Genomic DNA, 26,581 nt, shown 5'->3' on the forward strand with positions numbered 1-26,581 from the left:
GGACGCAGAGAGAGAGAAAGACGTGGACACATGGACACAGGGGCACAGGAAGACAGAGAGACGCCCCAGGGACACGGGGAGACGGAGAGACATAGAGAGAGAGAGACGCACACACGGGGGTCGCATTCGGCAGTGTGCTCCTCACCACACGACCTCGCCCACGTTGGAGGAGATGAGGTAGCGGATGAACTGCTTCATGTTGTTGTAGATGGCGCGGCCCTCCTCGACGGCGGACACGATGGAGGCGAAGTTGTCGTCGGCAAGCACCATCTCGGACGCCGACTTGGCCACGGCCGTGCCGGAGCCCATGGCGATGCCGATCTCGGCCTTCTTGAGCGCAGGGGCGTCGTTCACGCCGTCGCCCGTCTGATGGGGTGGAGGGGGGAGAGACGGGGAGTGCGGGGAATTGCGGAGCGTGAGACGCGGGACATGGGGAGAAGCGGCTGGCACGATGGGAGCACCAGTGCGGTGGAATTCGCCAACACCAGCAGCAGTAGGTACCTCTACTACCACCACCATCATCATTATTAATACCACGGCCACCACAATCATCATCACAGCCATTAACGCCACCGCCACCAGCAGCTTCACAATCACCACCGCCAGCAGCAGAACCTCCACTACCACCACCATCATCATCATCAATACCACTGCAACCACAATCATCACAGCCATTAACGCCACCTCCACCACTACAAGCAGCCTCACAATCATCACCGCCAGCAGCAGTACCTCCACTACCACCATCATCATCATCAATACCACTGCCACCACAATCATCATCACAGCCATTACCGCCACCACTACAAGCAGCTTCACAATCACCACCGCCAGCAGCGGTAACTCCACTACCACCACGATCATCATCATCAATACCACTGCCACCACAATCGTCATCACAGCCATTAACGCCACCGCCACCACTACAAGCAGCCTCACAATCACCACAGCCAGCAGCGGTAACTCCACTACCGCCACCATCATTATTAATACCACTGCCACCACAATCATCATCACAGCCATTACCACCACCACGACAAAACCAGCCTCGCAATTTGCACCCACCACCACCAGTAGCTCAACAATCAACACCACTGCCCCCACCGCCACCACCGGTACGTCACCCACCATGGCGGTGATCTCGTCGTATCCCTGCAGGTACTCCACGATCTTTGACTTGTGCGAGGGCTCGACACGGGCGAAGCAGCGTGCGCGCATGGTGGCGGGTCCCTTGTCGGAGCTGGGCAGGTCGTCGAACTCGCGGCCCGTGTACGCCTTTCCTTCCACGTCCTCGTCCTCCGTGAAGATGCCAATACGACGGCAGATGGCCACGGCCGTGCCCTGCGCGTGGGAGGGAGGGGAGTGGAAACAAGTAAACCCGTAAAAACAAAGTTTTTCACTATAAATCCTTTATATGCGTGGCATCGGGGCGGTTAGAGTCCTCTCGTCCTCTGGCTTGAGATGGCTGCCACCTATGGGTCAGATGATTGTCTGGCAGCATTAAACAATTGGTAATTAAATATGTTTAAAAAATTCCCTAAACAGTGTAAAATTTTGGAAACATTTTTTCACGAAAATGCATTGTCACGCACAACGAGTCTGTGTGCAAAATGTCAGCTCGATTGGATCACGGGAAGTGGGCTAAAAAACGACCGAAAGATTTGCACGGTCCTAAGCAAGCAAGCAAACTTAATATAAAGGATTTTAAAACAACGGGACCCGTCACGGGAAGGAGAGGAATGTCTCCTGATCGCATCGAGGCCAGTGAGGGCACCGCGATGTTGAGATGTCAACTACTTCGCCCGCAATACAGGAGGTCGTAGGTTTTCGAACCCGACCCTGACACCTGAATATTTGGGGGGGGTTTCTCCGGTTCCTCCGGTTTTTCCATCCACTATTATCAATTTCCACACGATAAGCCACTTCGTTGAGCTATCATTTGTGGCCAGGTCACTTCTGAAAAATAGAGCTCACTGGGCCTTAGCTGGTATAATAAAACAAACATGTATAGCTTTAAATAGTTGTAGAGTACTCGTCACAGGACATACACAAAATCTTAGATGTGCAATGACCCCCTCGGAGGAGATTTCCCAGGAGAGCCACCTCACTCGGGAAGAGGACCATTCTGGCCAAGCTGGGTTATGGTGGCTGACAAAGATCCCCCGTGTAGCCTTAACAGACTGTAGGGGCAAGTGCTGTTAACGAGCACCTATGAAGGCCGGAACGGCACACGAGGGGGTGGGTCGCCAGCACCACGCCCGACCGCCTTTGTCTCCCCAGTGGCGATGTTTACACATCGTTTGAGGTTGAGTCGACCTAGGGGTGGTTGAGCGCACTGTGCCAGGAACCTCGCAGGCTGAATTGGATTACTGCTGACAGGCAAGATCAGTGGCATATATATATACTTTATCTACAAACCGGTCCTGGGAATTCCCCTAGATCGACTCAGCCTCAAACGTGTACCCGATGCGGCACGTAAACAACAGCACTGGGGAGACAAAGGCGGCACCTAGTTCGCCGTGCAGCCCTTTCGTAGGTGCTCACTAACAGCACTTGGCTCAACAGGCTAGTCAGGCAATACGGGGGATCTTTGTCTTTTGTGTGCGCACTTAACCTTGAAAGGGAAGCTACATGGGGGTGGGGGGGTCTTCATGTGCCCACGCACTCGCTCGTGTGTGTGTGTGCCCGTGTAACGTGTGCGTGCGTGTGTGTGTGTGTTCGGCCGGATCGAGGGGGCTAAACAGGCGCGGCACGGGCTAGAGAAGAGATGGAGTTATGTGGTACAGGAGGACGTGGAGTTGAGTGGACTTGCCGATGACTGGTACCAGTGGTGTCAAGATCGGCCTCTGTGGAGGTTCGTGAAGGACGCTACTGGGCAGTTGGAAGCAGTCGCCCTCCAACAACAACGGAGGGCGGACGAGCGACGCACAGCAAGTTGGCACAGTAGGGGGCACAGGTGGTGCATCAGCTAGTCATCTCGGTCATTTCAGTCAGTCGACCCGTGACACCTGCGTCTGCCCCGTGACCTCCTGCCAGCGGGCGTTCGACACTTCACGTGGCCTCAAGGTGCACATGGCCTGGCACAAAGCGTCGTGGTGACGTCACCGCCACTTAGTGGCGAATGGCGGTTGTTGTTGTTGTTGAGTGCGCGTGTTTCACTCGCCTTGTTGTCGCCGGTGATCATGATGACCCTGATGCCGGCCTCCCTGCACAGGATGATGGAGCCCATGACCTCCTTGCGAGGAGGGTCCAGCATCCCCACGCAGCCCACGAACGTCAGATCCGCCTGTGGCAGGGAAGAGGCCGATCATTTCACACGCATGGATATTCCAACCCGCTCGCACGCTGTTGTACCGCGTGAATACCGCGTTACGCGCGGGGGGTATGTACACTTACGTACGTCGAACTTTCTTTTAGACGCCGTACGTAAACCAATGGTGCTAAATCAGAGGCGCTAAGGACATCAAGATAATCTTCTTGGTTCTTTCGGTAAAGTCACGTAGAAGGGAAATAATAAAATAATAAAAAATAAAACATAATAATCGACCCAGCTTAAATATACGCTGCCAAGCTTGGCGGTGTTCATTGGGACGCTGTCTTTCCGACAGCTCTGCTTCTTCACCTGAGGACGGCTGCTTGCGTTGTGGCCGAAACGTCGTGAGAATTTTTATTTTATCATGTTTTATTTTTATTATTTTATTATTTCCCTTCTACGTGACTTTACCGAAAGAACCAAGAAGATGAATCCCTGCAGTCACGAAAGCTTTAAATCGACATCAAGATAACTAAATGGGGCGCCTCGGTGGCTAGGAGATGTTAAATGCCTCGCCTGGTATGCAGGAGGTCATGGGTTTCAATCCCTACCCTGAGTTTGGATGTCTCTCTCTCTCCCCGTTGTCACATGGATTTACCTCCGCATTTAGAATCAACGTGTGTGTTTAGAATAAAATAAATTCAAAATAAAAGAAAGAAAAAAGTGTTTTTTATGTAAAAAAAAATTATACCTACGTGACTTTACCGAAAGAACTAAAGAGTATGGATCATTGCAGTCACGAAAACTTAAGGTTTAGATTGTGTGTTTAGAGTGTTTGCCTGCTCTACATTTCCAAGTGATGAGCCACTTCGATTTATGGCCAGGTCGCTTCTGAAAAAGAATTCAATGGGGTCTTACTTGGTAAAATAATTTTTATAGTTTTAACTATAGGGGCCGTTCATAAATGACGCCACGCGATTTTGGAGGATTTTTGACCCACCCCCCTTCGTCACACGGCGTCACAAAAAGTCAGCCCCCCCCTTCAAATATGACGTCACAAAGCTCTGCCCCTCCCCCCCCAAAATAAAACATGCTTCAAATCGCTTTAAACTATTGTCATTGTAGTGCGTATTCAATGTGGCGCTGCACTCTGATGTTGTAGGAGAAAACATTTATTAAAAAGTCTATTTAATTAAGTAGAACGTGTTGTCTATATTTATTTAAAGTAGCGCATTTTGACGTGACGTCACATTTCTCAAACACCCCCCCCCCCCCGTCACGCATCGTCACAAATGTCTGACCCCCCCCCCCTAGGTGCGTGACGTCATTTATGGACGGCCCCATATCGTGAGAGCCCTGTGGCGGCGCAGACGTTAAACAGCACGGGCGGTCCTCGGTTTACGAACCCAATTCGTTCCCGAGACCCGTCCGCGCGTAATTTTTTTTTTAAGTTTAAACGCGCGCGGAGAAACGCGCGCTAGCAAACCTCGTAGCTGCCGAACTTGGTGGAGTCCTCCAGAACCATGTCCTCCCGGCGCGGCGGGGTGTCGCGCGTAGCCAGCGCCAGGCAGCGCAGCGTGTCGCGGCCCGTGCCGTACTCGCGGATCGTCGACATGATCCTGTCCTTCACGCCGGGGGTCATGGGCACCTTGGTGGTGCCGACACGCACGTGGGTGCAGCGGTCCATTACGCCCTCGGGCGCGCCCTGCGCGTGCGTGCCGTGGGGGGAGGGGGGGAGGGAGAAAGGGGGTTGCGGTGGGGGATGGAGGTGAAGGGGGGACGGAGAGGAGAAGGAAGGAGGGGGTAGTGGAGGGGGGAGTAGGGGGTAGAAAGGAGGAGGGGGAGTGGGAAGAGGAGGGAAGGGGTGGACGAGGGGTCGGGGGGGTGGGGACAGAGGACCGACCAGTATAAGGATAGGCTCAGAATTGAGGGATGAGCCGTAATCCTGGTTTGCCGGAAAGATGAAACAGCAAACAAATGTGGACTCCACCCGTTCTGTCTGTATGGGGGATAGAGTGTTTCCCCCTCGCACGCGCGTGTTTTCTCCGGACACTTTAAAGCGTCGTAAAGAATAGGATCGAGGCGAAGGTGGCGTTAGCGGTTTGGGGTCAGGTTTAAGCCTCGAAATCGATGGGATAAATATCGATAAAAAGTGGGAGGAGGATGGGGGGGGGTAAATCTGTCATCCGCTTGTCGTGAGTGAGTGGGCTCGGACCGAGAGACGACGCTACAATGTGTGTGTGCTGAGTGCGGCCTCGTGCTCGTGATGTTTTCGATGCAGTGACCGCCTTTTGATCGATCGTGTGGATCGCGCGCGCGCGTGTGGGTGGGTGTTGTGGGTCCGTGCCGACCTTCACGAAGAGCTTGGGACCCACGGCAGAGCGGGTGGGCTTGGTGGGGACGCAGTAGACCGACATGGACTTGCGGTCGCGCGAGAACTCCAGCGTGAATTCCTTGCGCATCAGTTGCTTGATCACCTGGGGGCGGGGGGTGGGGTTGGCGCGAGACGGGGGAGGGTGGGGGGCGGGGTGGAGGAGGGTGACGGGGGGGCGGGGGGGAGGAGGGTGGGGGGGCGGGGTGGAGGAGGAGGGTGGCGGGGGGGACGGGGGGGAGGGGCAGGGCGTATGGGGGCGGGGTGGAGGAGGGTGGCGGGGGGGGTGGAGGAGGGTGACGGGGGGGGGGCGGGGGGGAGGGGCAGGGCGGAGGAGGGTGCCGGGGGGGCGGGGGGGAGGGTGACGGGGGGGGGGGAGGAGGGTGACGGGGGGGGGGGCGGGGGGGGAGCGGCAGGGCGGAGGAGGGTGACGGGGGGCGGGGGGGAGGGTGACGGGGGGGGGGTGGAGGAGGGCGACGGGGGGGGGGGGCGGGGGGGGAGGCGGGCGAAGGAGGGCGGAGGAGGGCGGGGGGAGGAGAGAAGGGGCTCCGTTGGCTACGTATCGTGCTGAACTAAGTTCAATATCACGAAGGTTTTTGCTTAGAGTTAGATAGCGTCAATACAAATATGCGCTTACGCCATCTAACCCCCCAAAAAACACGTTACCACGGACACTATCGGTTGCCAAAGCCTACGTGTTAAAGTGTAACATCCATACAGACCCCCCCGGTCGTTCATTCATTCGGTCGTTCATTCGTTCACCGGGTCTCACATTTATTTTCTCATTCGCTTGCTCGCCCGCCGGCTCATCCATTCGCTCATGCGTTCACTCAAGCGACCTGCGGATCGATCGATCGACTGGCACCGATTATTGAATTGCTCGCCTCGCCCATCGGTGTGTCCGCATTATCGTTCGCCGGCTCCTTCAATGAATTGCCTTCACAAGTCAATTCTTTGAGACGCCGCTCAATCCCTTTGTCCGTTCACTGGTTCGTCGCGAGGATGGCCACATCGGTGGGTGAGTGGAACGAGCGAGCGAACGAGCGAGCGAGCGGTGTGAGCGAGCGGTGTGAGTGAGGCTCACGTTGTTGCACGCGTTGGCGCGCTCCACTTTGGTGAGCCTGTTCACGTCTGTGTCGAACACGTTCATCTTCTCCACGAGGCACGTGAGCGCCGTCTCCGTCGCCTCTCCCACCTTCTCGAAGATTCCCTTGGCCTGAGAACATCACGACACCACCATCATCGTCACCCCCACCATCACCAAGCGTCCCCTTTTTCCACCTTCTCTCCGTCTACTCCTGTCTCCCCGTGTCTCCCCGTGTCCCCTTTATGTGTCCCCGTGTCTCACCGTGTTCCTTGTGTCATCTTGTGCCTCCCCTGTGACCCCCTCCCCCCCCCACCTCGTGTCTCCCCGCATGCCTCCCTTGTCCTCCCGTGCCTCCCCCTGCGTCTCCGCGTGTCTCTCCGTATGCCTCCGTGTCTCCCCGCGTGTCCCCATCCCGCTTTGTATTCCCGCATGCGTCTCGTGCCTTGTCATGTCACTCAATGTGTACCCGTGTCTCTCTGTGTCTCTCTTAAGTCTCGCCCATCTCCCCATGCCTCATTCTCCCCTTGTTCCCTTGTCCCTGCAGCCAGCTATGGCTACAGGGTTTTGGTGGTACATGTTGTTTATGTCGTTTATTGAGAAATTTCGGTCACAGTTCCTATGATCACTGTTTTTTGGTTTGGCCATGTTTGTTTCTTGTAGTACGGAGTTAGAATGATGGCTTTAATCTAAGTTGTCTTGTGGTTGTTTGTTGGTTGACTTGCATCCCACTGGGATTTTTGCACACAGCGTTGGTGTACGGTGCTTTTTTCTGCAATATTTTTTGCAGTTTTTTCCTGGATTTTCTGTTTGCGCGTAGTCACTTTAAGATGTTTTATTGTTCATGTTTTTTGTTTGTTGCGGTTGCACCCGATTCAAGAGCCGAATGGCTCACAGGGCTACACCAAATAAATGAAACTGAAAACTCAAAACTGAATCCCCGTTGCATCTTCCCGTGTCCCCAGCGTCTCCTCGCCTCGTTGAAGTCCAGCGAGGAGTCGTTGCAGAGCGCGCAGATGGTCGCCAGCTCCACCAGGCCGTCGTACTGCCCTGTGCGCACTTTGCTCTCGTTCTTGTACCTGCCGAGGTCACAAATTCACTCGCTCATGGGGTCGCTCGGGGGGTACCGGGGGCCATCTGTGGGTGAAGGTCAATGGGCGCGTGGGTGCAAAGAAGTCGTACTTTTATATGTTTTCGGTAAAGTCACGTAGGTAAAACATAATGAAATGAAATAATAATAGATGAAAATAACTCAATTAAATCACGACGTTTCGGAGGCAACACAAGTCTCCGTCTTCAGGTGTGACCGTCACAGCCAAATGTACTGTATCAAGTGAGACGGAGACTTGTGTTGCCTCCGAAACGTCGTGATTTTATTTAGTTATTTTTTTTTATTTTTTTTTACCTACGTGACTTTACCGAAAAAACCTAAGAGTATGAATCCTTGCCGTCATGAAAGCTTCAAATCTAGAATGCAAAGAAGTCGTGGGATCTAAAGGGCGTGGGGGGTCATGGCGGAATGAGGTCAGGAGGGTAGCCCGAGGTTAATTAGGCGACGTGTAGATCGTGAGTGCGTGGAGTGGTGTGCGTGGTGTGTGGATGGTTGTCAGCGAGTTGCACGGTGTGTGTACGGTGTGTATGGTGTGTGCGCGGGGTGTATGTGGGGAGTGTGTGGGGTGTCTCTCTGTGTGTGCCGTGGGGTGTGAGGCCTACACGTCTCCTTCCGGCGCGTATGTGGACCCCGTGATGTGGAACTCGGCCAGGGAGCACGAGTCTCCTTCAACCTTGTCCAGCACGAACATCTACAGCACCACCACCATCAACATCACCACCACCACCATCAACATCAGCAACATCACAGCCATTGCCAACATCATCACGATCATCAACATCATCACGATCATCACCAGCATCATCAACTCCACCACCGCAGACATCATCACCACCTTCATCTCATCATCACCACCGCCTCCACATCCTCCCCAAATAGAACAAAATACGTAAGATTATCCCGTGTAGCCTGTTGGGGCAGGTACTGTTGTTTTTTGCGAGCACCTGTGAAGGATCGCACGGTTCACGAGGAGGGGTCGTGATCGGGAATGGAATTCGGGTCGCCGGGATCATAGCGCAGCGCGCTAAATACCCCCCCCCCCCCCGCGCCCCGCACACAACAACAACAAGGGCGCTTGTGCCAGGCTAGGTGCACCTTGAGGCCACGTCAAGTGTGTAAGGCCTCGCTGCTGGCAGCAAGTCACGGGACAGACCCGGGTGCCACCAATATGGTCGACTGACCGAGACGAGTGGCAGATAATACTGTAGCTAAAATATATCTCACACACTCCCTTACATTCCCTATTAAAGCGAGACAGAGATCCCCCCCATATATTCCAAACGTCGCTGCCGGCAAGGTGGTGGGGTGGGGTGGGGGGGAAGGCGCTCCGCTCACCCTGCAAACGCTCATCTGGTTGGTGGTGAGTGTGCCGGTCTTGTCGGAGCAGATGACCGAGGTGCATCCGAGCGTCTCGACGGAGGGCAGGCTGCGCACGATGGCGTTCTTCTTGGCCATGCGGCGCGTGCCCAGCGCCAGGCACGTGGTGATGACGGCGGGGAGGCCCTCGGGGATGGCGGCCACGGCCAGGGCCACGGCGATCTTGAAGTAGTAGACGGCGCCGCGGATCCACGAGCCGCCGTGCACGGGGTCGTTGAAGTGGCCGATGTTAATCATCCACACGGCGATGCAGATCAGAGTGATGACCTGGGGTGGTGGTGGGGGGGGGGGGGTGAAGGGGGAGAGAGCGCGCACGATGTTGTTAGCTGATGGAGGAGGAGGACAGAGGGGACAATGGAGGAGGAGGAGGACAAAGGGGACAATGGAGGAGGAGGAGACAATGGAGGAGGAGGGGACAATGGAGGAGCACAGAGGGGCAATGGAGGAGGAGGAGACAATGGAGGAGGAGGGGACAATGGAGGAGCACAGAGGAGACAATGGAGGAGCACAGAGGGGACAATGGAGGAGGAGGGGACAATGGAGGAGGAGGGGACAATGGAGGAGGAGGGGACAATGGAGGAGGAGGGGACAATGGAGGAGGAGGGGACAATGGAGGAGGAGGGGACAATGGAGGAGGAGGGGACAATGAAGGAGGCGGGGACAATGGAGGAGCACTGAGGGGACAATGGAGGAGGAGGGGACAATGGAGGAGGAGGGGACAATGGAGGAGGAGGGGACAATGGAGGAGGAGCACAGAGGGGACAATGGACCATTGATGGTCGCGCTGGTGGAGGTGTTCGTGGTGGTGACAGTGACGATTTTCGTGTTGCTGCCGGTGACCACGCAATGTCACACTGCTGCTGCTGCTGGTGGCGGTGGTGGTGAAGGAGGCCACGGTGGGGCTGAGAGCGAGGGGGGAGAGGGGGAGTCACCTTGGAGAGCTGCTCCCCGAACTCGTCGAGTTTCTGCTGCAGAGGAGTCTTCTCCTGTTCGGTGGCCGCCATCTGGTCACGGATCTTGCCGATCTCGGTGTTCACGCCGGTCGCCACCACCACGCCGACGGCCTTGCCGGCCGCGATGTTCGTGCCCTGTGGGGGGGGGGGGGGTGTTGGGGTCAAACGACGACGAGGTCAAGCTCAGTCGTGGCGCAACACTTTAACGCACTGGACGTGCGAGCCGGAGGTTGTGCGATTACGCACTCCGGTGCAGATTTGAGAGCGTGGGGAGTTTTAACGTGATATATTTTTTATATGTTCTTTGGTTCTTTCGGTAAAGTCACGTAGAAGGGAAACAATAAAAGAATACAATTATATAACAATAAAATTCTCACGACGTTTTGTATTCTTGCTGTGGTTTTCACACCTGATGACGATTGCTTGTGTTGCAGTCGAAACATCGTGAGAATTTTATTGTTTAATATTTTTTTAATTTTATCGTTTCCCTTCTACGTGACTTTACCGAAAGAACCAATAATATGAATCCTTGGAGTCACGAAAACTTCAAATTTGGTGATATTTTTTCGGTTTGTTAAATAAATGCAGCCAGTCATCAGGGCGCCCCCGGCTTGTCTGTTGGCGGTGGTGTCGTGTGAATGGCACGGGCCCCTGGGTGCAAGGAGTTCAGACGAAACTTTTTATTCTACCAGGTGAGGCCCACTGAGCTATACAGCTCTTTTTTTCAGAAGCGACCTGGTTTTTTCGGTAAAGTCACGTAGGTAAAAAGTTAAAATTAAAATTTTAAAAAGTAAAATAAAATAAAAATCACGACGTTTCGGAGGCAACACAAGCTTCCGTTTTCAGGTGGAACCGTCACAGCACAATTGCTGTATCAAGTAAGTATCAATTACTTAAAGTAAGTATCAAGTACTTGATACAGCAATCGTGCTGTGACGGTTCCACCTGAAGACGGAAGCTTGTGTTGCCTCCGAAACGTTGTGATTTTTATTTTATTTTACTTTTATTTATTTTAATTTTCATATTTTACCTACGTGACTTTACCGAAAAAACCTAAGAATATGAATCCTTGCAGTCACGAAAGCTTCAAATCTAGAACCCATAAAGTGTTGTCAAACAACCCCCCCCACGGACGATGAGGCATTGTTCATCGAGACTCACGGAGAAGAGCATGTTCTTCTTGTCCTGGTTGACGGCGCGGGGGTCTGGCACGGGGTCCGTGTGCTTGATCACGGACACCGACTCTCCTGCACTCGCACGGATGACGACGGGGCCAGAGGTGAGTGGGGAGCGGTGGCACAGTGGTTAGCAGCTGCGGTGCTGCACTACCGAGCCCGGCAAAATCCCGCTTCGATACCCCGATCACAACCAATTTTGTGCAGTGGCGAAGTATCTGAAACTGGATCTGGGCCACCACTTCTAAGTCGGCTCAGCCTTAAATGAGTACCCAGTGAGGGGTGTCTTAAACATCAGCGCTGGGAAGCTGGAGGGCATGGATCTTGGCCATCCACCCTCTCGCTGACAGCACTTTGCTGGGTGGAGGGGTGGTCTTTGTATTATAAACAGTGGTTATTGGACTGCCAGCAGGCGAATAATTGTGCATTCATACGCGGGCGTACTCGACTCGCGTACGGAGTGTGCACGTGCGCGCGTGCGGGAGTGTTGTTGCTGGCTGACTGGCTGGCGGCCTTCATAGGTGCTCGCTGACAGCACTTGCTCCACCCACCAACCAAACAGTCTGTTGAGGGCTAAACGGGGGATATTTGCCTTTTTTTGGGGCTCACTGTGGGGGCGATGGTGGTGTTGAGTCGGTGGTGAGCGGTGGGTGAGCGAACTCCCGTACCGGTGAGGATGGACTGGTCGACGCGCAGCGTGGTGGACTTGATCTCTGAGAGGCGGATATCAGCCGGGACCTTGTCTCCAACTGTGGTGGGGGGAACAGACGGCAGTAGCAGTAGCAGCAGCAAGGCAGAGATTATTAGTGGTCACGCTCACGGTCCTGGTGGAGTGTTGTGCTGCTGGTGGTGGTGCCCGCGGCTCGTGTCGAAGGGCCTGTTTGAGGTGGCGGAGTAGCATTGAAGATGCTTGGTGATGGAGTCGGTTAGGTAGTGATGAAGGTTGTGATGCAGGTGGTTGGTGATGACGTTGCTGAGGTGGTTATGGAGGTGGTTGGTGATGGAGTTGGTGAGGTGGTTATGGAGATAATTGCAGAGGTGGTTGGTGGTGGAGTTGGTGAGCTGACTGTGGAGGTGGTGTTTGAGGTGGTTGGTTATGGACTTGCTGAGGTGGTGATGGAGGTGGTGGTGGAGGTGGTGTTCGAGGTGGTTGGTGATGGACTTGGTGAGGTGGTTATGGACGTGGTGATGGCGGTGGTGATGGCGGTGGTGATGGAGATGGTGATGGCGGTGGTGTTCGAGGTGGTTGGTGGTGGAGTTTCTGAGGTGGTGATGGAGGTGGTGATGGTGTTCGAGGCGGTTGGTGATGGAGTTGCTGAGGTGGTGATAGAGGTGGTGGTGGTGGTGGAGGTGGTGATGGAGGTGGTGATGGAGGTGGTGGTGGCAGTGGTGGTGGTGGAGGTGGTGATGGAGGTGGTGGTGGCGGTGGTGTTCAAGGCGGTTGGTGATGGAGTTGCTGAGGTGGTGATGGAGGTGGTGATGATGATGGAGGTGGTAATGGAGGTGGTGATGGAGGTGATGGAGGTGGTAATGGAGGTGGTGATGGAAGTGGTGATGGTGATGGAGGTGGTGATGGAGGTGGTGATGGAGGTGGTGATGGAGGTGGTGATGGTGATGGAGGTGGTGATGGAGGTGGTGATGGAGGTGATGATGGAGGTGGTGATGGACGGTGACGTTTGGCTGTGCGTGCCGCGCGTGTCCCCCCCCCTACCTGCCACCTCCACCAGGTCCCCGGGCACCAGCTCGCGCGCCTTGATTCTCTGCACGGCCTGGCGGTCCTGCCTGTACACCTTGGCGATCTCGGGCTCGTACTCCTTCAGCGCCTCGATGGCGCTCTCCGCATTGCGCTCCTGGCAGTGCGCAGGGCCACGCGCAGCACGGCATTACACACAGCACACACAGCAGCACACACAGTACACAGTACACACACAGCACACACACACAGTATACACAGCACACACACACACACAGCACACACACACACAGTACACACAGTATATATATACACACACACAGTACACACAGCACACACACACAGTACACACAGCAGCACACACAGTACACACACACACACAGTACACACACAGTACACACAGCAGCACACAGTATATACATACAGCACACACACACAGTACACACACACAGCGCACAGAGCAGCACACAGTATATACACACACACAGCACACACAGAGTACACACACACACACACAGTACACACACAGTATACACACACACAGTATACACACACAGTACACACAGTATACACACACACAGTATACACACACAGCACACACACAGCACACACAGCAGCACACGCAGTATACACACAGCACACACACAGCACACAGTATATACAAACACACACAGCACACACAGTACACACAGCACACACACAGTATATACACACACAGCACACACACAGCACACACACACAGCACACAGTGTACACACACAGCGCACGCACACACAGCACATGCAGTACACACACACACAGTATACACACACACACGCAGTACACACACAGCACACGCAGTACACACACAGTATATATACACACACACAGCACACAACGCACACCCAGCACAGCATTGCACGCGGAACACCCATCATTACACACAAAGTGCACGGCACTATATACAGGTGTGTGTGTAGAGGTGTGTGTGTACAGGTGTGCCTCAAATATTGGAAGAGGTCACCCCCTGTGAGTGGCTGGCTGAGGTACCAGCTGTTGAGGAAGTACTGAGGGCGATCCGGAGTCTGAGACCAGGGAAGGCACCGGGCAGAGATGATCTCCCAAGCGAAATGCTGAGGGAGGGTGGCGTTTGTGCACAGACTGCCCTATATGACATCATAACAACAGTCTGGACCACTGGACGGGTTCCGCAGGACTGGAAGGATGCCCTGGTGGTCCCCCTCTTTAAGAAGGGGGACCGTACCGACTGTAACAACTACAGGGGCATCTCACTCCTCAGTGTGCCGGGTAAGGTCCTGGCAAGGATTATTCAACATCGCCTTGCTAGGCACGCTGAGGAGAGGCTTGCGGAGCCCCAATGCGGTTTCAGGAAAGGGCGGTCCTGCACAGATGCCATATTTTCTGTCCGTCTGCTACAGCAGAGGTGTAGGGAATTCCAAAAAGACCAACATCTCTGCTTTATTGACCTGGTCAAGGCCTATGATACCATCAGTAGGACTGGGCTCTGGGTTGTTCTTCGTGCTTTCGGAGTCCCTGAGCCTCTGCTCACGATCATTAAGGACCTTCATGATGGTGAGCGGGCCCGGGTAAAACTACGTGGCCGGGAGTCGGAGCCTTTCCCTGTACACCTTGGGGTGCGACAGGGATGTCCTCTGGCTCCCACATTATTTAACATCTATTTCGACTGCGTAGTTCGTGAAGCCTTCAATAGCTGTACCGGGGGAATTACCATTTGGTACAGATATAATGGGAGGCTGATCGACGCCCGGGTGCGATCAAGGGATGGCTCCCTATTGGTCAACCACATTATGTATGCCGATGATTTGGTAATAGCTGCTCATTCAGAAGAGGAGTTGGAGACGCTGCTGCTGAGACTGGAGCGTGCCACTAAGAGGTGGGGCCTTACCATCAGCCCCACCAAAACTAAGCACATGCCTGGGTATTTTGTACCATCGGGCACTCCACCCCCACAACTCCCAATCGGTGATGGGGCAGTTGTGGAGAGAGTGGAGAGTTTCCCATACCTGGGCAGTGTGCTTATGACCGGCTCCAGTTTATCAGCAGAGGTCTCACTCCGAATCAGTCGAGCGGCAATATCTTTTCATCGGTTGCGTAACGCTGTGTGGAAGCTACCTGGTCTGTCGCTCCGCACGAAGCTTCAGGTCTTCTCGGCCACGGTCATTCCCTCCCTTCTCTACGCTTGCGAAACGTGGACCCCCCTAGTGGAGCATCTTCGCCGGTTGGAAACATTTAGGCTGGCCAGCCTACGATCCATCATGGGTTTAACCAGGCTGGATTGTGTGAGGAGCTCACAAGTCCTTGAAAGATCTGGGCAAAGTCCAATCAGTGAGCTCCTCCGGCAGGCAAGGCTGCGTTGGCTGGGTCATGTAGCCCGCATGCCCAGCCACCGCATGCCTAAACAGCTTTTGTTCGGCCGGATCGAGGGGGCTAAACGGGCGCGGCACGGGCTAGAGAAGAGATGGAGTGATGTGGTACAGGAGAACGTGGAGCTGAGTGGACCTGCCGATGACTGGTACCAGCGGTGTCAAGATCGGCCTCAGTGGAGGAGGCTCGTGAAGGACGCTACTGGGCAGTTGGAGGCAGTCGCCCTCCAACAACAACGGAGGGCGGAGGAGCGACGCTCACAACAACGAGCGGAGCGCCGGGTGGCTAAAGCACAGCAAGTTGGCACAGTAGGGGGCACAGGTGGTGCATCAGCCAGTCATCTCGGTCATCTCGGTCAGTCGACCCATGGCACCTGGGTCTGCCCCGTGACCTCCTGCCAGCGGGCGTTCGACACTTCACGTGGCCTCAGGGTGCACATGGCCTGGCACAAGCGTCGTGGTGACGTCACCGCCACTTAGTGGCGAATGGCGGTTGTTGTTGTTGTTGTGTACAGGTGTGTGTGTGTACAGGTGTGTGTGTGTGTACATGTGTGTGTACATGTGTGTGTACATGTGTGTGTGTGTACAGGTGTGTGTGTGTACATGTGTGTGTACATGTGTGTGTGTACAGGTGTGTGTGTGTACAGGTGTGTGTGTGTGTACCGGTGTGTGTACAGCTGTGTGTGTGTGTGTACAGGTGTGTGTGTACAGGTGTGTGTGTACAGGTGTATGTACAGCTGTGTGTTTGTACAGGTGTGTGTGTGTGTACAGGTGTGTGTGTGTGTGTGTACATGTGTGTGTACATGTGTGTGTATGTACAGGTGTGTGTGTGTGTGCAGGTGTGTGTGTACAGGTGTGCGTGTGTACAAAGGTGCTCGCTAACAGCACTTGCCCCACCAGTCTGTAAAGGCTATACGGGGGGGCCTTTGTCTTTATGTGTGCAAATGTGCGTATGTACAGGTGTGTGGAGGTGTATATGTACAGGTGTGTGTGTGTGTACCTGCCACACGCCCACGATGGCGTTGGCGATGAGGATGAGCAGGATGACGAACGGCTCCACGAATGCGGTGACCGTCTCCTCGCCCTCCTCGAACCACGCGAGCACCTGGCGGGGTCAGGGTCACTGGGTCAGGGTCACTGGGTCAGGCGTCGCAACACGATCAGAGTCAGGGTCGCTGGGTCAGGCACGGCCATGGTCACTGGGTCAGGATCAGGGTTCCTGGGTGAGGGTCGCTCGATCAAGGTCAGGGTGTATGTTATTCATTGGGTCAGGGTCACTGTCATGGTGATTGCATTCGGGTCAGAGGGTCTTGTGTCAGAGCCCCTGGATCAATCAGGTGTAATCAGCGGTCACTTGGTCAGGGTCAATGTCATTGTTTGTTATTGGGTCAGGGTCAATGTCATTGTTATTGGGTCAGGGTCAATGTCATTGTTATTGGGTAAGGGTCAATGTCATTGTTATTGGGTCAGGGTCATTGTTATTGGGTCAGGGTCAGTGTTATTGGTATTGGGGTCATGGTCAATGTCAATGTTATTGGGTCAGGGTCAATGTCATTGTTATTGGGTCAGGGTCAATGTCATTGTTTTTGGGTCAGGGTCAATGTCATTGTTATTGGGTCAGGGTCAATGCCATTGTTGGGTCAGGGTCATTGTTATTGGGTCAGGGTTAATGTCATTGTTGGGTCAGGGTCATTGTGATTGGGTCAGGGTCAATGGCATTGTTATTGGGTCAGGGTCGATGTCATTGTCGGGTCAGGGTCATTGTTATTGGGTCAGGGTCAATGTCATTGTTTTTGGGTCAGGGTAAATGTCATTGTTGGGTCAGGGGCATTATTATTGGGTCAGGGTCATTGTTATTGGGTCAGAGTCAATGTCATTGTTGGGTCAGGGTCGTTGTTATTGGGTCAGGGTCAATGTCATTGTTATTGGGTCAGGGTCAATGTCATTGTTATTGGGTCAGGGTCAATGTCATTGTTTTTGGGTCAGGGTCAATGTCATTGTTATTGGGTAAGGGTCAATGTCATTGTTATTGGGTCAGGGTCAATGCCATTGTTGGGTCAGGGTCATTGTTATTGGGTCAGTGTTAATGTCATTGTTGGGTCAGGGTCATTGTGATTGGGTCAGAGTCAATGTCATTGTTATTGGGTCAGGGTCGATGTCATTGTCGGGTCAGGGTCATTGTTATTGGGTCAGGGTCAATGTCATTGTTTTTGGGTCAGGGTAAATGTCATTGTTGGGTCAGGGTCATTGTTATTGGGTCAAGGTCATTGTTATTGGGTCAGAGTTAATGTCATTGTTCGGTCAGGGTCGTTGTTATTGGGTCAGGGTCAATGTCATTGTTATTGGGTCAGGGTCAATGTCATTGTGATTGGGTAAGGGTTAATATCATTGTTATTGGGTCAGGGTCAATGTCACTGTTATTGGGTCAGGGTCAATGTCATTGTTGGGTCAGGGTCATTGTTATTGGGTCAAGGTCAATGTCATTGTTTTTGGGTCAGGGTCATTGTCAGTCAGGGTCAATGTTACTGTTATTGGGTCAGGGTCAATGCCATTGTTGAGTCAGGGTCATTGTTATTGGGTCAGAGTCAATGTCATTGTTGGGTCAGGGTCGTTGTTATTGGGTCAGGGTCAATGTCATTGTTATTGGGTCAGGGTCAATGTCATTGTTATTGGGTCAGGGTCAATGTCATTGTTGGGTCAGGGTCGTTGTTATTGGGTCAGGGTCAATGTCATTGTTTTTGGGTCAGGGTCTATCTCAGTCAGGGTCAATGTCATTGTTATTGGGTCAGGGTCAATGTCATTGTTGGGTCAGGGTCATTGTTATTGGGTCAGGGTCAATGCCATTGTTGGGTCAGGGTCATTGTTATTGGGTCAGGGTCAATGTCATTGTTTTTGGGTCATGGTCAATGTCATTGTTTATTGGTTGGGGCAGGGGTCACTGGGTCATGGTTACTACCAGGTTCCCCCGGCTCAGGGACATTGGAACAGGATCAGGGCCACTATAATAGTCCAGGTAATTGCCATGGTGTGGATAGTAGGGGTCACTGGTTCAGTATAAACGGTCAAATGTCACCATGGTCAGGGTCACAGGGTTAGGGTCACTGCCAAGACAAATGTCCCTGATGATAATAATGTTAGGGTGATACTAAGGTGGAAATCGAGGCTCAGGTTATAATTAGGACCAGTGTTAGAGCTATGGGGCTAGGTTCAGGGCTTAGCATTTGTCCAAACAGTCTGCTTAAAGGCGATACACATTTGGTGTGATGTATCCTGTGGTGTGATGCGATCTGCGGTGTGATGTGAGCTGTGGTGTGATGTGAGCTGTGGTGTGATGTGAGCTCACAAAGGAGATGCAGGCAGCCAGAAGCAGAATCCTCACGAGCAAATCCTCAAACTGTTCCACCACCAGGTCCCACAGAGACTTACCTACACAGCACCACCACCACCATCATCAACACCACCACCACCATCATCAACACCACCACCACCACCATCAACACCACCACCACCACCATCATCAACACCACCACCACCATCATCATCAACACCACCACCACCACCATCATCAACACCACCACCATCATCATCTTAGTTTTTTCGGTAAAGTCATGTAGGTAAAAAATGAAATTAAAATTATTTCTATTATTTCTATTATTACTTTTATTAATTTTAATTTCATTTTTTTTTACCTACGTGACTTTACCGAAAATGAATCCTTGCAGTCACGAAAGCTTCAAATCTAGAACCACCACCATCATCATCTCGTCAACCTCACAACCAACACCACCAACCCACCAAGGGCCGGCAAATGTTATAACGCGTGCGTCCACTAGGAGGGGGTGATATTCCCTCTTTAACCACTGGATAGTGCTGTTCAATGGTGCTATGCCATCCGTGTCCACCAGGGGCTGCTGTTCCACGTGTAACCCACAGAGGAGGTGCTATTCTCTGTTTAACCGATAGGGTTGCGATGTCACCTGTCACTACTGGGGCGCTATTTTAGGCGCGTCCACTCGAGGCCACAATTTCATCTGAAACCATGGGGGGGGGGGGGTTGCTATTCCAGTTGTATCTACGAATGGTCTCATGCTGCGTCCATTAGGCGGCGCTATTCCGTTCGTGCCAACTGGAGGCGCTTATTCCATGTCACCATTCCAGCTGTACTCCATTAGGAGTGCTATTCCGACTGTGTCTGTTAGGGGGCGCTATGTAGTGGCTTGCAGACCTCTAGAATCAAGAATCTTTATTTGTACCGGACGAAACCGATGAGCAATGAAGCGCTTTTTCACAGATGTCAGAAAGTTACAACGACAAGCAATACACAAGCACGATAGGAGTGCACAAGTGTTGGAAAGGTAGGCAAATCGCTAACAGCAAAAACTATTTTAATTTGACTTGGTAAAAGCCCACTGAGCTATTAGGTGATTTCTTTTTTATTATATAAGCGACCTGGCCGCAAATGATAGCTCAGCAGAAGTGGCTTATCACGTGGAAGTGTATAGCAGCCGCCAAGTCATGGACATCGTAGTCTCGCTGCCATGTGCACGCTAAGTGGGCGGCTACACCGGGCCGGGTATTCTCTGCCGGGTGACGCTGTACCCCGGTGTTGGTCTGCTAGGGGGGTAGTGACCATGCGCTGCACGAGTTGCTACTCACCCTCCTCCGCCGGCAATTCTGCGAAAACAAAACACAAAAAGAAGGAAAGGTGATTAACGACGATTCCAGAGAAAACGGTCAAGGTCAAGATCGGGGTTAATTATAATGGGTAAAGGTCAGGGGTTAATGGACAGGGTAACAAAAAAACAACACAGCGGTGCTAATTGAGCGCAACTTTAAAGTGTTTTTTGTTGTTTTGTTTCCTAATTAACGGAGATTCACGCTTGTGGGAAGACGGACCCGAGGGGTAACTACGGAGCCTGGGCGAGCACCGATCATCCACAAGGGAAGATTCTATTTCCTCGTATTTTTGGTTTCAAAGTCTTCAAGTGCAGAGAGAGGTGGCTTGTGCCGCGGCATTGGCCATTGCCGGTCCGTCTCAACGGAAGCTGATCTCGCAGGTCGAATCACCCGCCACCTGCTGGTCGAGTGAGATTGATTTGGAGGCTGATAACCAATGCCAGTCGCCACACGCCACACACGCGTCCCTCCATATATATGTCCCCGTCAGCTCGGTGGTTGATTAAATTCGAGAGCAACGTTTTGCTCAAGTTCGCTGCTGCTGATAATACGTTGGCAGCGGTGTGCACAATTAACAAGAACTCAACACATTCGGTAATAACAAGACTGTGTGCTTAAAATAGATTTTTTACAAGTATGTAATAGGAGACGCACGGTAATGCGCTGTGAAAAGTGCCATTCCCTGAAACGTCGCCTATTATGTAACTTTTTCCAGTTGCCGCAGATTATGTGGCTCGATTACATCTGCCACTCTGCCCCCCCCGTGTAAAACACGCGTTTGATCGGTAATTTAATATAATTAATCATATTTATTATCATCAATATTATCCATAATTATTCCCAACCCTTTGTTAACCCACTTCTGGACGATGAAGGCGTTTTCCCATGCTGCGTTGAGTCATGAAGGTTTCTGACCATACTTCACCACGCCGGTCAGCGCGAGTGGGTAAACGAATATCACCACTAACGTCTCAACAATTTAAACAAAAAATGACATGTAAGATTAACCTATTATACTCGTTAAATTGAACTCATTGGGTAGGGCCACAAACAAATCATTGCACAGCTGCGCCACACCTCAACCCCATATCCCGTTACGCTCATCTAAATATGTCTCTGTGTAACTCTCTGCGTTTCTATGCAAGTCTATGTGTCCCTACGTACGTCTGTGTGGCTCTGTGTGAGTTTGTGTCTCTCTGTGAATCTCTCGGTTGCTATGCGGGTGTCTCTCTCTGCGTGTCGGTCTGCGGGTCTCAGGAGAATCCCGAGGACGTGTGACGTAATCTCTACGAATTTTTCCAGAGGGCTTAAGAAAGTGAACGTCTGCGACAAATATATATATCGCTGAAACCCAAAGGCTTATCACTAGGATAGAGAAAAAAAAACTTGCAAAGACATTAATTATGCATATTGAACACGCAGGCTGTCGCGACCAATATTATTCATAATAAATGTGTGTTGGGTTAGATCGCGTAAGTATAATTGTGATTAATTATGCCGATTTGGGCCCGACAAAAAAAACTACAAAACCATTTGCTGTTTTATTTCCTGTAGGGTAGGATCTCTATAAAAATCCAAAATTTATCTCAGCCTCTCGATCATGAAATTAAAACGTATCTACGATGTCCATCGGCATCATCATTATCATCGGTGAACCAAGTTCTTTGCCCTCCTGTGGAGTGTGACATTTACAAGGTCAATAGGATGCACACATAAGCCAGAAATCCCTCGTGTAGCCCTGGGTAATCTATAGGAACAGGTGGTTGCTGGCGAACACCTATTAAGGCTGCGTGCAGTCGAAGTCAAAATTTAAATCTCCGCATCTCCCGTTTCAAGCGACTGGAAATTCCTCATTCCTTAGGACCAGGATCAAATCGCAAACACAGAGGACAACCTCTGGCAATGTATTTATATTCATCATAACATTGTGGGTGGCCTTAAAAGGAAAACACTGTAGACGACGTTTCTGGCATTGACCCTTCTTCATAGCGCGGACAAAAGTGTGGTGATACGCTTATTCAATAAATATGGTGTGCGTGGTGGTTGCGGTCAGGACATTGAGTCCGGCACAATTGAGGTTATAGTTTCGAACGCCTGCCATTCGCATGCCGTTTACTTAGTTCAGAATGCGGCGAGTCACCACTCTATCACAATCAGAATAATTAATTTATACTGTAGGAATCCGATGAGTTATAAGGCTTTTTTTTTTTACAAATGCCCAGCAGAGACCTTGTGTTCTTCGAATTCGGGTCTCAGCCACGCGAAATTAAACCGGCTTCCCAAGTGTAATCGAGTTTGAAAGGCAGAAAATATAAAATATGAATATTAAATCATCTTGAAAAATGTCTTCCTTTGGAACCATCCGTTAGAATGAATAAAGAACGATGACGATGACATATATCTGTCGAGGAAATGCCCTGTGAGTCGTAGGTATTTTTTAAAATTCACGATGGTCCTGCAAATAATATATTTTTTTGCCAATGTGTTTTTAAGAGGGAGCGAGCGAGAGAGAGAATTGTTTGGTGTGGGAAGAAGCCGCACGACCTGAGAATAAAAAAAAACTCTCACCAAACGAGCATAGGAGGCGATAAACACTCACACGTGTCCCCTGGCACATACTAGTTTGCGAACCTTCTTGCTGTTACTGCCGTACATTATCCTCCTCGCTCAGATGATCCACCAAAACGGGTGCCTGGATCACAGCCACGTGTGTGTGCGCCGTCACTACGCGCGGCCTTCAATTCATGGAAACTTTTCGCTGAGATCAACCAACTTCAATTAATTCCGAGGCCAGTTGCGCTATCACGACACGGACGCAATCGATCGAAAACTCCAGCAGAGCAGAGCAACGCATCACCCCAGGACTACCGCCTCGTTGAGATCCCCCATCCTGTGAGCGATCCTCATCATCATCGTCGTCGTCATCATTATCAACTTCCATAAACGCCATGAGAGAGCTGCGTTTGTCGCATGCCAGAGTTGGGTTGTATCATCCAATTCAATTGATTGATCGACCCATTCGTTTATTGACAACCTATGAGTCATTCATTGAAAGCCTGATATTCAATGTGAATGACTGGGTGGCTGGGCTGAAGTCATCGACTCTTTGCACTTGAGAATATCCTGAGCCATGTGGCTACCCTTGTTGTGTTTGTTCTTCCCAACCAGTGATACAAGACTGCTTCCGCTTATCAACCATATCATCATCTACTTCGGGTTGATAAAATAGGTACCGCGATTTTTTTTGGAGGGCACATCAACCCTGTGAGTTAACTGACTCCCACCTTCATCCTCCATCCCCTACCCACCCACCATAGGAAAATGTAGAATTTACACCCCTGGGCTCAATGGTCTAAATAAATGAAACGCTTGTGACCACGTGGCCTTCCATGGGCTGCCGCCAGTTGCTATTCTCAGTGTCAACGAAGTCTCCCCGCGTCTCTCCATTTGCTCCGTGTCCGTATGTATGTACGTGTGCGTGCTGAACTTCTTTCGCACCGTACGTAGCCGACCATGCTAATCTGTGCGCTGCACGTGGCACTCACCAAACAGCGGAGGACCAATCAAATCGCGCGAGCGCGCTGATGGCTTTTGAGACGCCGTTCAAAATGTTTGTTTAAATGCCCTCCATACCACGCGCTTTCGTTGTATTATTATCATTATTATTTTCAAAAAAATTGTTTTTTACGAAAACCCAACTTGGAATAGAACAATCTGACGGAACGCGAGTGGAATAATTCAATACGATCGTGAAAATTGTCACTTACATTGACAATCGTCGCCACCACCACCACCACCATCGTCACCATCGTATAATGTATACGTCAGAACGCACAATGTATGGGATTGCCAATGAAGAGTATTTTTCCAATTAAAACATATTTACCATTCCCGTCAATTCTATGTGAATGCTCGACGACTCGCAGACCCGAACTGCAGGGCGCGTGTTTGCGTCCCCACGTGGGTGGCTGTACGGGAACTCACCGCTGGCGACACGCCCGATAACCGGTCACAGCGAGTGGCGTGTTCATGCCCATCGCTGTGTTCGGGGGGCGGCTCGTGTTGATGGTGGTGATGGTGCGCATGCCGATGATGATGATGGTGGTTGGTGGTGGTGGTGCCCTTGGTAGGCGGTACTGCCCGGTGCACGTGCGGATTGATGGTGGTGGCTATTCGTGTTTTTGGTGGTTGCACGTGCTCCGTAGTGATGTTAATGATGATGACGCTGGTGGTGGTGGTGCTGATGATGTTTGTCGTGGTGGTGGTGGTAGTGGTGATGATGTTATCGTTGCTCATTCTGGCGCGTAATGATGATGGTGATGATGGTGGTGATGGTGCTGATGATGGTGATTACGCAAGTTTTAAATGTGTGCATGTGATTTTTTTTCCTCTTCTGCAACGAATGGTGATGCACGTATTTACGATGCGCACTTCTCTCCTCGATGTTACAGCCTCCCCCCCCCCCCCTCTCTCTCATCTGCCCCCGGGCACCGCTCAAACCACCACCACGACCACCTCCTCCCCGTGTATCTCCTCCTCGTGCTCACCGTTGGGTCCATGCTTCTCGCGGAGTCGCCGCACCTGCTCCAGGGACAAGCCCTTTTGCGGGTCGACGCTGAAGAACGACACAACCTCGGCGACCTCCTTCGCGTGGCCCTGATCCATGGTGACTCCTTAAAGCGACCTTCTTTCCAGGCGCGCACCGTCCAGGTTCAGCACACCACACGGCACCAACTTCTCCTCCTCCTCGGCAGCAGCAGCACTCAACCACCCACACCGACCCTTCCTCGCTTGCTCCACCAACCCCCCCCCCAGTCCACCACGGCCGCTGTGTCCCGCGCGCGCGCACGCTGCAGTTATAAGCCCACACCGGGATGGTGGCCCCTATCTTCTGTCTTGTTCTTCGTCGTCGTCTTCCTCTTCGTACTGTGCTCCGGGTGCACGCGCGTGTGCGTGGTGTATTGTGTGTGGTGCCTGGGAGGTGTGTAGAGGTGTGTGCGTGTGCGTGTGCGCGCGTGGGAGGTGTGTGCGGGTGTGTGTGTGTGTGTCTGAACTCCACGCTATGCGCGCACACAACGCACGCTCGCACCTCGGACCTGCTTTATAAACGCCACTCTTCTTTTTTGGGTACCGGTGGCGGGGGGGCGGTGCGGGCGAGGGGGGGGGGGAGAGGTGGTGAGTGGGGGGGGGGGGGTGATTTGGGGGGGCTGATGGTGGTGGATGGTGGGATCGCGGGGTGGGTAGGTGGGGTGCGGAGGGGGGGGGCAGTCAGAAGGGGGGGGGGGGTGTGATGGTAAAAGTTGGAGCCTAAATTTAGAAAAGTTCTGCTCGAGCAGAAAACTGAGCCGCAGCTCCGAGATTGAGCACGCATGTGAGACGGGGGTGTCTGTGTGTGCGTGTGAGTGCGTGTGAGTGTGAGTGAGTGTACGTATGGGAAGCTGGAGTGCAGTGGTCAGCGCGCTGCGCCACCAACCCGCAACCCGAGTTCGATTCCGGTTCACGGTCTGCAACGGCGTCGAATATTTGAACCTGGGACTCTGCTTTGTCTGTTCAGCCACAAAAGAAGTACCTGTTGAGATGTGTAAATATCGCCACTGGGGAGACAAAGGCGGTCGGGCGTGGTGCTGGCCACCCACCCACCCCTTCGTGTGCCGTGCCGGCCTTCATAGGTGCTCGCTAACAGCACTTGCCCCAACAGTCGGCCACGACTATATGTGGGATCTTTGTGTTTGTGTGTGCGAGTGTCGGTGTGACTATGAGCGTGCATGTACTCGTGTGTGCGCGCGTGAGTGTTGTATCGGGAGCGGTGGCGCCGTGGTTAGCGCACTCGGCTACGAACCTGGCGGTCCCAGTTTGATTCCCGCTCATGGCCAACACCAGTGACAAATATCTGAAACCGACCCCGGGCCCTCCCCTTGTTCGACTCAGCCTGTGAACTTTAGCACTGGGGAGACAAAGGCGGCCGGGCGTGGTGCTGGCCACCCACCCCCCTCGTGTGCCGTTCCGGCCTTCGCAGGTGCTCGCCGCTGACAGCACTTGCCCCAACAAACAACAAAGGCTATACGGGGTATCTTCGTGTTACGTGGTGTGTGCGCGTGTGCGTGCGTGTGTTGGCGTTTGTATGTGTCGGTATGTACCCGCGGGTATGTTTCAACGGCTAAAATCGCGTACATCTGAATCGTCTTATCGTTGTTGTTCATAGGCCGTAGGGCAGGAGACGTTTCGCCCCCGTGGTCTCGCGAAGCGACGATCCCATGATGGAGCTCTTGCGAACGAGCCGCTGACGCAGCTCCATCGCAGTCGGCGGCGGACGACCTCTCGGGAACGGTCGCCTCCTCCTGTGGGTTCCACTCCAATGGTTGCTCCTCGACCCACCCGGTGATGAATGTGTGTTGAACTTCTTTCGCACCGTATGTAGCCAACTCAACCGCACTAATCGGTGGGTGGGGGGGGGCAACGGACTTAACACAAAAAGCAGTTGGAAATAAATAATCCATAATAAA

At 52.5% G+C, this 26,581-nt stretch overlaps 1 protein-coding gene across 1 annotated transcript in view; it reads right to left on the reverse strand.

Moving 5' to 3' along the window:
* The window catches only part of ATP2A2 (ATPase sarcoplasmic/endoplasmic reticulum Ca2+ transporting 2), a 38,269-nt gene extending 13,103 nt beyond the window's left edge, over positions 1-25,166 (reverse strand). The window contains exons 1-17 of the mRNA XM_078882497.1: positions 24,626-25,166; positions 20,058-20,075; positions 18,745-18,827; positions 16,402-16,506; positions 13,036-13,174; positions 11,993-12,073; positions 11,311-11,396; positions 10,129-10,284; positions 9,155-9,463; positions 8,422-8,510; positions 7,685-7,787; positions 6,709-6,840; positions 5,605-5,730; positions 4,740-4,958; positions 3,164-3,286; positions 1,129-1,341; positions 146-366 (exon numbers count right to left, since the gene is read on the reverse strand). Of these exons, the coding sequence (XP_078738623.1) occupies positions 146-366; positions 1,129-1,341; positions 3,164-3,286; positions 4,740-4,958; positions 5,605-5,730; positions 6,709-6,840; positions 7,685-7,787; positions 8,422-8,510; positions 9,155-9,463; positions 10,129-10,284; positions 11,311-11,396; positions 11,993-12,073; positions 13,036-13,174; positions 16,402-16,506; positions 18,745-18,827; positions 20,058-20,075; positions 24,626-24,743 (2,321 nt within the window). The 5' untranslated portion in view covers positions 24,744-25,166. The remainder of the gene's footprint in view (positions 1-145; positions 367-1,128; positions 1,342-3,163; positions 3,287-4,739; positions 4,959-5,604; positions 5,731-6,708; positions 6,841-7,684; positions 7,788-8,421; positions 8,511-9,154; positions 9,464-10,128; positions 10,285-11,310; positions 11,397-11,992; positions 12,074-13,035; positions 13,175-16,401; positions 16,507-18,744; positions 18,828-20,057; positions 20,076-24,625) is intronic.
* Positions 25,167-26,581: the final 1,415 nt, after the last annotated feature.

The sequence above is a fragment of the Lampetra fluviatilis genome, chromosome 3 (genome assembly GCF_964198595.1).
Source record: "Lampetra fluviatilis chromosome 3, kcLamFluv1.1, whole genome shotgun sequence".
In the NCBI taxonomy this organism is placed as follows: domain Eukaryota; kingdom Metazoa; phylum Chordata; class Hyperoartia; order Petromyzontiformes; family Petromyzontidae; genus Lampetra; species Lampetra fluviatilis.